Source organism: Neodiprion pinetum, chromosome 4 (assembly GCF_021155775.2).
Source record: "Neodiprion pinetum isolate iyNeoPine1 chromosome 4, iyNeoPine1.2, whole genome shotgun sequence".
NCBI lineage: Eukaryota > Metazoa > Arthropoda > Insecta > Hymenoptera > Diprionidae > Neodiprion > Neodiprion pinetum.
The window spans coordinates 2,394,223-2,404,292 of NC_060235.2; the positions used below are offsets into that span (position 1 = coordinate 2,394,223).

The 10,070-nt window shown below is 39.6% G+C and overlaps 2 protein-coding genes and 1 long non-coding RNA gene across 9 annotated transcripts in view; 2 read left to right on the plus strand and 1 right to left on the minus strand.

Moving 5' to 3' along the window:
- LOC124216983 (uncharacterized) overlaps positions 1-482 on the plus strand; it is a 3,314-nt gene extending 2,832 nt beyond the window's left edge. The window contains exon 3 of the long non-coding RNA XR_006882750.2: positions 10-482. This is a non-coding gene — a long non-coding RNA (uncharacterized lncRNA). The remainder of the gene's footprint in view (positions 1-9) is intronic.
- The window catches only part of l(3)mbt (lethal (3) malignant brain tumor), an 8,447-nt gene extending 2,181 nt beyond the window's left edge, over positions 1-6,266 (minus strand). Inside the window, exons 1-11 of one of the 6 annotated variants that reach the window (XM_046622116.2) lie at positions 6,152-6,266; positions 3,813-4,017; positions 3,429-3,729; positions 3,107-3,346; positions 1,970-2,598; positions 1,736-1,886; positions 1,479-1,650; positions 1,143-1,404; positions 855-1,053; positions 542-759; positions 44-272 (exon numbers count right to left, since the gene is read on the minus strand). In XM_046622116.2, the coding sequence (XP_046478072.1) occupies positions 44-272; positions 542-759; positions 855-1,053; positions 1,143-1,404; positions 1,479-1,650; positions 1,736-1,886; positions 1,970-2,598; positions 3,107-3,346; positions 3,429-3,729; positions 3,813-4,017; positions 6,152-6,210 (2,665 nt within the window). In that variant the 5' untranslated portion in view covers positions 6,211-6,266. The other 5 variants (XM_069135823.1, XM_046622115.2, XM_046622114.2 and 2 more) reach the window with 5 other exon arrangements.
- Positions 6,261-9,921, plus strand: LOC124216967 (protein-L-isoaspartate O-methyltransferase domain-containing protein 1). 2 transcript variants are annotated; one of them, XM_046622141.2, is made up of 5 exons: positions 6,261-6,840; positions 7,085-7,413; positions 7,576-7,710; positions 7,798-8,049; positions 8,145-9,921. In XM_046622141.2, the coding sequence occupies exons 2-5, from the start codon at positions 7,104-7,106 to the stop codon at positions 9,134-9,136; spliced, it is 1,689 nt and encodes a 562-aa protein (XP_046478097.1). In that variant the 5' UTR covers positions 6,261-6,840; positions 7,085-7,103; the 3' UTR covers positions 9,137-9,921. The 2 variants fall into 2 exon arrangements, with proteins under 2 accessions (XP_046478097.1, XP_046478099.1); XM_046622143.2 differs by having other exon boundaries at positions 6,261-6,589.
- The last annotated feature ends 149 nt before the right edge of the window (positions 9,922-10,070 follow it).

Consider the following 10,070-nt stretch of genomic DNA (forward strand, 5'->3'; position numbering starts at 1 on the left):
TTATTTTAGTACAGGAGACATCTGGGACAATGAAGAGGTTTACTATTTGGTGGTGTAAGACTGTGCCCGTTGTGATGACACCAACCGACGGGATGGATGTAGGGCGAACTCGCGTCTGCCCAATAGTCATATACTTCATCCCAAGAATCAAAGTGAACCAATATTCGCGAATCCATTAGCTCTGCAATACTGGCAACACATACTAGCGAGGAATGCTTTCTGTCCACAGCTTCAAGCTTCATGCCTTGTCGAAATCCGTTTGGAAAAAGTGTCTGAAATTTCAACAATATGCGATGTTATATACGTGAATTTATCTATTACGTAGAAAAAAAAAACAGCTCTGCAACCGAAAAAGTCGCACAGAAATGCCCAATTAGACGACTTTTAAAGTAAAACACAGTTACAACCGAGATGTTAAAAAAAAATATGTTATGTAAAAGCTCTCCTAGTTCTGAATAAAGGATTACATGTGGTTGTATTTATGTGTGTGTACATTGTACTTATTAGCAATAGATAAGTATCCAAATTTATTTTCACTCACGCTTTTGTTTGAAAATATAGTCTTTGGAGCTGCTGGGGCTTTGCATGTTTTCAAATAAGCTGTCCAGCTAAAGTTACTCGCTACGTATCCCTTGGGAGGATCCAATTTGTGACCGTTTTTGTCAGCCCAACCAACAGGAAAAATATCCATACTATCAGCATTCACCCAAAAATCATAATTCTCTGGGTATCCATCGAAATGTAGGCGTATTCTATAGCCTGTTATTAATCAAAGCAAGCATAACGAAAAAAATGTTAGTTTTGCCGATGAAAAAAAAAAGAAAAATACCTGTAATAATTACTTCAGAACTCACCTACGACTTCAACAACAGTCAAAACGCAATAATGAGATGGATGTTCGGGGTCTATTCCTTCTAGTTTCATTCCAATTTTGAAATGGTTTTTACTATATGGAAAAGCATCTTTGAATAACTTTACTGGTGCAGCTTTGGCCTTGGTGTGTTCCAAGTACTTTGCCCATGAAAAACCTAACTTTCCAGTTTGCCAGGGGTACTGAAAGTGAAACGATAGGAATATTAGAACAAGGATTTCATGATTCTCCCATCGACTTGTATCACCGTTGTACGAAAAGTCAATGATACCTTGGAATCATTATCTTCTTGGATTTCTTCCGGTGGAGTAGGAGCTCCATATTTAGGATCTTCGTCCGTTTCAGACTTGGATACGCACTGCTCATCTGACTCTATTGACTGTGGTCGCTGTTGCTTTGGTTTCTGTGACTGAGGCTGTAACTGTGACTGTGATGGTTGTTGCTCTTTTTGCTGTTGGGGTTCAAGATTATTATTGTGGCGGTGATGCTGCTCCTGCAATAACCTCTTGCGATTTCGTTTTGCACGCAATTCTCTGCAAATAATTAAATTATTCATAAAATTCGCTATAAATTAATGAAAAAGATATTACGCGATTGTCGAACCTACTTCAGATCTTTCTCCTTGCGTATTAATGCGACCTTTTTTGCTTCTATTATCTCTGTACAGGATGGGCCACACGAATTTGGACTCTCGAATTCTGCAGCCAAACCGTAGCATCCACAACTTTCGCAGCAATAAATGGTGTCTGCAGCAACAGGTCTCGATTTTTTTTCCTCTACTTTGTAAGAGAAAACCAAATTAGGTATAGCATGTCGCAAATGATATGTTCAGCATTTATATCAATTAATACATTTTTTACCCACTTTTTTTATCGGCACTCATCGCTGAAAGGCTGGCATTAGACGAATTTTGTGACAGACATACATTTTCTTTGTCAACGCTATTTTTTCCCTTTACTTGTTTGCCATCTTCTTCCTCAACCATTTCCATCATCCCGAATTCATTCATACGAAACTGAAATTAAAAAATAATTAATTAAAATCGGAGATAAAACCGTCCTTAATATACGGCGAAATAAACTTCTACGGTGTAATAACCTTCAAAGTGCTCCCAGGCAGTGTTCCAACACCATCTTGCCAATCTAGTACCTTTGCAGGATCGAAATTCGGATCGGTTTGATGAAAATTACTTGTAATCTCTTTCGACTCGCTAACCTGGGCGCCAGATTTACGTTCGCCATTAAAATCCGTTGCAGCATCGCTGTCGACGCTCGGCTGTGATTTAATTATTTCAATCTTGATTTCATCGTCCAACGCCGCGTCTAATTTCAGTCTCTTATCTTCGCTGGGTACTACCTTGATTAGAGTAATGTCGTCATCATTCTGACGTTTTTTATTTTTATCGTGATCTAAATCTAGACTGACTGGTGAGCAAAGTGCGTCACCCGCGTTATCCTGTGACGACTTTGAATAGTTTTGCTTTTTGCTTCGTTTCTCGCCACTGCCTCGCAGTATGTTGCTTATAGTTTTCTTCCGTTTTTCGGGTGGCGCATCATCGTCTTTATTTGGAATCGGCGTTATCACTGCAGAATCTGCGTTCTCCGTTATTTTTATGCCATCGGTTGAACTTCCCTTACCCTTTACTGAATTCAGTAAGCTCATTTTTGACAATGGGTGAAGCGGAGGTGGATGAATTCCAGAGCTGCCACCTTTTGATTCTCGTAGAACTTAGAAAGAAAAAACATCCATATCAAGTGATGAATTTTCTGCTAAAAATTAGTGGTTGAGCTTAACAAATAGAGGGAAAATACTGGCAATTTTTTTTCTAAATATTTTAACACACAAACATAATTTGGCTTCGAATTTAAATCTGGTATTCCCAATTAGAAGAAATAATTCAAAACGGTTGATATTATTCACCAATTCTTTTCAGGATTCTATTCAAGATATTCCTCATTGAAAGGCTATGAAATTAAACCCATTGGGTTAGCAAACTTTGATCGGATTCTATCACTTGTTCTACAGAAATATTGTATTGACCAATCCAGAGCCCATGCAATCTTATAAAAATTGAAATCTCATTGAAAATCATCGATTCCTATTGATTTTCTATTGGCATCTAAAAGCTAGATATGGCTTTACCAATTGACCCAAATGGATCTAATTCAATTCTGATCAGTTCTGATCCGTTTATATATTTTACCGAATTTTTAAGCAGGGACCGTAATAACATACCTGTGATAGTTCCTTTGTTGTCTGTACTGATTTGGCCATTGTTGATTTTCAAATTAAACATGCCCTGTTTAGCAGGTCCACTATGCTGAGGAATGGTGACTGGGAGCAGCAAATTAGTTGTATGTTTTGACGGTTGACTCTGAACAGGCGTTGTGCTACCCGATGATGGCTGAGATAACTGGGATATCACAGGAGCAATTACTAACTTTGGTTTTGCAACTTGTGTTGTGGATAATGCTCCTGTAAGAAAACAATTCAGTTACACTAAAACTTCATCACCGCAACGTTTACTATCTACTATTCTCATTATTTGTCAATTTACCTGCTGGAATAACAACAGTTTCCCTTGATTTATTGGGCTTAATAAGGTTGCTGAGATATGCAAAGGTGTGCTTTCCTGCTTGCGCATGTGGCTGGGATCCTTGAGTCGTTTGGAGTGGTACAATCTGGGCTGTGGTTGTATTAGTTTTTCGCAGAACGATGTGTTTCTGTGACTGGTTGCTAGATGACGTGCTCAATGTGGTAATCGGCCGATGATGGTGAATGATAATGTGTGGTTTGTTTTGAGCAGTACTTACTTGAGAATTACTTTTTATAAATACTTTGTTTTGGCTAGTGACAATCTGGAGAAAAAAAAATTATAAATATTCAAGAGATTAGTAAAATTCTATTATTCATATACTTGTGCATAAATGAGTTTACTAACTGGAGTAATAATCGAAGCTAGTTGGGACTGAGAAGATGCAGTTATCGTCTGGTTTCCGGACACTGGCTGTCCTGCATGAAGTTTGCCTTGTTGAATATACAGAAGAGGCATAACGGCTGCTGCTTTCTCCCCTGATAAATGTGTTCCACCATTGATAGTCTCGATGTGATCATCCACCACTATTTCCTCCTCCATTCTACTGGAGCTAAGTATCGATAAGAATTACTTAAACAAGGTATTTTGGAGATTTCTTTTTCATTGGCACTCATTAGCGTTAATTAGTAAAAACGAAAACAAGGTATGCAACACGAAATTGAATTCTTTAATCACGTAAGAAAGTATAAAAACTATATGTCGAGGTGATAATAAATAAAACGGCGGAACGTTCGTTACCATAACTGAATGAAAATTTGAAATACGCGCCGAATGTTTTTTCGAGAATAGAGTTTAATCATTGGGTTGAATTAACCGAGCATGAATAAAAGTGAGCGTAACTCCGGAGTAGCATTAATTCGCATTCAAGAAAGAATTGAATGAAATAAAATCACTGCGCTGTTATGCATATCCACGATCGTTGGAGCAACTTGATTTTTCTATTGTCGTTCTTGAACGCGAACGAGTATACGAGTTACAATTGTCATTGAGAAAAGTAAATCTATCGTTAATATAGTACCTTATATCTACCGTTGCAATTGTCAACACGATAAACGATCATTAACTATTCAACAATCCCACAAATGTGTCATATCTACGAAAACTACCACGAGAGTTACAAGTCAAAACGTATCCGAGCCGAGCGTCGAATCGTGCAGTTACACTTTGCTCAACTTCGTTCCCACGGTTCAAACCCGGCGTTCCGTCAGACCGATAACCTGCGAAGGCCATAGACTTTGAAACAGACTAGAGTCGACGCTCCGAGAATGTTGGAAAATTAGGTAGACGTCAGAACGCTGCGACCTGATTGGTCCCAAGCCTCTGACGCTGGCCAACCACAAGGCATAGAGAAACACCTCAAAAATCGTTGCCACGCGATTGGTAATCCCGCGGCGCAAGAAAGAGGGTACAATAGGGGGAGCCGTCTTCAAAACAAAAATGATTGCAAATTTTTATTTTCACCGTCAACGTATTGGAAAAATCTTTGCAACAATTATTACAATAACCTAATAGGTATAAAGGATTGAAATTTGTGAACCATTTCTAAAGCCACTCTACAGATGATGAAACTCGCTCGAAAATAATATCGAGTATAATAACCTCTAAACCTTGAAATATTAACTTAGCGTGTCTCCTTCAAACTTAACAGGGAACGCGAATATCTGCACGATATCGTAGTGATGTTATGATGACAAGTTATTTGTTAAAATTGCCATTTAAGAATGAGTTATTATAAACACAATATTACACGTGATTGTTCATTTCATGTTTCCTTTTGTTACAGTTTTATTCTTTTGGATGTTCACATTTCAATATACAGAATTACATACACATATCGAGTTTAACTCTTGGCAACAGTTACTGATTTTTCAATACACAAACCGTACGGTGCTGTATGCAGGTCAAATAAAGTTACGAAATAATGCGGCGCTATAATTTCCACTCACCCGACAGGGCAAACAGTTTCTATGGAATTAGTCACAAACTGAAGGAAATCTTCGACCGTCCCCCACCCCCGCGGCGTCGTAGCTCTGGCTAGACCGTGCATCGATAAATTACAAGACTTTTGTTGAAAGAGTGAATTGATTATAGTATAGCATTATAACATTACGAAACAATGTGACGAGACAGAAATCATAATGAAAATATACAAATGATCGGAATAATATGTTTAAATGACCAACACATTGGTATCGATATCTAGTATACGCTGTGATAAGTTTCGGCTGTATTATACTTCGGGGGCCAAGCTGAATATATGAAAGCATGCAGTCTCGTTTCGTTCGTGTAGTGTAAAGTTAAGCTTTAAAATATAAACTAACAAAACATGTACACGTGTGCGAAGATTATGATAAGGCAGCATACCTTAGACTAGCTTGTTGATTATTTTTCCGTACCGAGGAGTATTCTTATGTTCGACGATTCGATATTTTGTAACAATATTAAAATTGTGCAAACTTCTACTATGTGTAGAAGTGATTATAGCTATAGCCCAACGGAATAAATGAACATTGGTCACAACGATTGCAGGTTCGACGGTTTTTAATTTTTCCAAACAATGGACTGAGACATACGAAATTATAACAGTACGGAAAGCTAGTCTTTAATGCCGAGACGAACATGCCTACTTTCCCCCCCTGACGATACGCTATAAATATAAGAAACAAATATTTTCCCAAACTCACGTTTTAAAGTTGTCAGTCGCCATCATACGAGCAGTGTAGAAAATATTCTGAATGCGCATGCGCGTTGTAGCACGTCACTTCTTATGCTCTCGAGTTCCATTCGCAGATAGAGGGTCCCATTCGCGTGCATCTGGGAGAGTCGACGAGAATTTTTACAATTCCAGCGTTGCCTGCTACTCACCTACCTGACTGACTGACCGCGAGGCAACGCAGGGGCGGGGGGAGGGGGGAGAGACATCGGGTCATGGAAATAATAAAAGAAACTCGAGACTGATTATCCGACATTGCCGGATTTCCGAATTCTCCAAATTTCCCTCCTGCAAACTGCCATTTTACATTCTGAAATAGTTCATCCGTGCTGCTCATCGTTTGTCGTGCAACGGCGCAGATCCACGCAGCGTCGCTTGTGTTGTTATGTATTTTTGTTGCATAAAAATGGTGGTTATCAGCTGATGCGTAAACTCGATACACTCTTGATGAACTCTCATATTAATCAAAACAATTGAGTCGCGACGACAGGAGCACAAGCCAGTATCTAATGGGTGATTGTTACCTCAAAAGACTCGAGTTGTTTTACACCGCGCCATATTATTTGCCGCTAATATTCGTAAAATAACAATTTTTGGAAAAACGGGTGTTCAAACTGACGTCACAACGTTCCCTATCGACATCCGCTACCTGTGACCTGCGTAAGATATTTATCAATCTTTCCAAATTAACGTAAATATTATGTACAGCTGACATGGTTATGCCAGTAACCGTTCCAGGACTGTGTTGACAATTTTCAAAAGTCGTTACTAGAGTTTTTCAGTTCCGTCATATCCTTGATTCTTTATCCCGTCGCTTCTAACATCATTTTTGTTTATTATGAGAAGTTGTCAATTACACTGCGTCCGAAGTTTTTTTTACATTGAACATTTAACATTTATTTAGGTTCATTGAATTAATTTCGATGATGGGAGGAGCCCTTACTATTGGCCAGAGCAATGACGACTTGGTCGAGTATTTATTGGAAACTGGCTATATCCGGAGAAAGGAGATCGAAGTTGTTTTCAGAGCTGTGGATCGCGCCAGCTACTTGCTTCCTTCACACCAGGAAAGTGCGTACAAAGATCTTGCCTGGAAACATGGGAACCTCCACTTGTCTGCACCTTGTGTCTATGGAGTAGCGATGGAGTACCTTTCTCTCCAACCTGGGCAGAGCTTTTTAAATATCGGTAGCGGCACTGGATACTTGAGCACAATGGCTGGCCTGTTATTAGGTATGTATTTATAACCATGATCGGATGCTCCCAAATGAATGTACTTGTTTGGGTGATTTCTCTTTCGAAAGACCACTGAAATAAAATGAAAATTATAAAGGAATAGAAGATTGCTGTTAATTATTTGTCACATGGAAGTAATATTGCAATTCCATATTTCAGGACCCTATGGCATTAATCATGGCATCGAATTGCATGAAGACTGTCTTCAATATGCTTATGAGCAATTGGAAAAATTCAAACTGTACTCACGTACGCTTGAAGAATTTGATTTCTGTGAGCCTTCGTTCGTACAAGGTAATATGCAAGGGCATTCTCTGACTTGTAAATGCATATTTTTATGACAAGTAAATTCTGTTTACGTGATAAGTAATTGATTTTCAGGTAATTGTCTGCGCGTTACACCGGGAAAAGAATATGATGCGGTTTACTGTGGAGCGGCAGTTTCTGATAGTAACATAGATGCGATTAAACGATTTGTACGAGTTGGAGGATTGGTCGTGATGCCTTACAAGGGTCATCTATGTTGTTTCACGAGGACTAGCGAGAACGTCTGGGCATGTAAAAAATCCTTGGGGGTATCGTTTGCAACACTGATCGTACCTGATCCAGCGGACCAGAATTCAATCACTCTGCGTAAGTGAAGTGACTTAAATATAACTCGACATTACCGAGTTGGTACAAAAATGTAGCCTGGAACAATAATAATGAACCGTAAATGTTTTTTACAGCTGACAGTGAACCTATGTCCCTCCAGGAACTATGTAGATGTATAGTGAGACATAGATTGCGTGAAAACATTTGGGAAGAGTTTCCGGAACTCGATAGGCGGAATATGAATACTTCACTTCATCCATCACGAAATGATTCTTTTTGTCCAATGTCCGACGACATAGTGTGGAATGACGACGACGATGAGGACGATGAAGAAGATGATGAAGAAGGTGATGAAGAGGAGGATGAGGACGACAATGAAGACGACGAAAACATCGATGACGACGATGAGGGTGAAGGCGCTGTGTGGGACGTAGATTTTATAGGACGAACACGCTTTCTTTTCAACATGGAGGTCGAGTCTGAGCCCACGAGTAACCCGCTACAACTCGACAGAGTCGCGATGCTCATGCAGCAGAGAACGGCCGCCGTAGGTCGGCGAGTTGGTGCTACTCTAGATAGAATAGTGGAGGAGAAATGGAACGGTGATGCTCCGGCAGACATTGGAAGCCCAAGTACCAACTTGGAACAGGACGAGAGTTCCGGTATGGCTGAGAACCAAGGCACAGATGCTGTCACTGTTGATAGCAGCAGGAGTGAGGCTTTTTGTAGCCGGGGAAAACAGTCCGATGAGCGTACCGCACGCCGCAGCGAGAGCGATACCGAAAGCGACAGCGAAGATGAGGTACCGATACAGTGGAAGCAGATCGCAAAACGGGATAATTCGGACAGCGGCATAATCGAGGACATCACTATCGGCTTCGACGACAGTAGCTCGAGCTGGAGCGCTGTCCACTCGTACTCAGAGGTCGACGACGACAGCATGGACGTAGACTTGTCGACTGTTGCGCTGAGCAAAGCTTACGAAAAAACTTACAGTGAGCACAAGTCCGATAAGCCGATCTCCGTTCGGTCCCGTTTGTTTATTAATTGCTTTAAGGAAAAGATACAGATGCTACCGTTGCCGGAAACAATGAAGATGTACATAAACTATCATCGAAAGCTGTAAATAATAACTGTAAACTATCGCCATTATTTGAATACTATATCATATTATATATATTAGGGTGGTCCTTATTTTGGGTAAGTCGGAATTTCAAACCTCTCACCCCTTGCATATCTCCCATTTGCCAGAAAAAAAATGTGTGCAAAGTTTAAGCCCAATCGGACAACGTTTACCCGTGGCCCAAGAGGGTCAAAGTTTAATATTGGAGCCAAATGGTAAAAACGAGCTTGAAGGCCTTTATTTAAGTAGACCAGCGAAAAAAAATCGTAGCAAGCTATAATCCACAAGATTTCTAACTAAATTCACAACTAATTGAATGTACTGATACCGAGTTTCGCCAAAAATTTCTATGTCGAGTTGTAGATGTACGTATGTTGTAGAATCTACGTATTTACATCGTACATTACATTTACGAGTTGTAGATGTACGTATGTTGTAGAATCTACGTATTTACATCTACAACTCGACATAGAAATTTTTGGCGGAACTCGGTATCAGTAAATTCAATTAGTTGTGAATTTAGTTAGAAATCTTGTGGATTATAGCCTGCTACGATTTTTTTCGCTGGTCTACATAAAATAAGGCCTTCAAGCTCGTTTTTATCATTTGGCTCCAATATTAAACTTTGACCCTTTTGGGCCACGGGTAAACGTTGTCCGATTGGGCTTAAACTTTGCACACATTTTTTTTTTTTGGCAAATGGGAGATATGCAAGGGGTGAGAGGTTTGAAATTCCGACTCACCCAAAATAAGGACCACCCTAATATATATATTATCTTTGAATACTCTACCATGTGTTATGAATTACTTCCTACCTTTTCTTTCCCCCAAACAATTTTTCAGCATTCGATAGAGAGGCATTATCGCATCCTCAAACTTAATTTTAATTATTTCAGGCTCTTACTGCTCATCAGTGTAAACAGCTACGACCGCCATA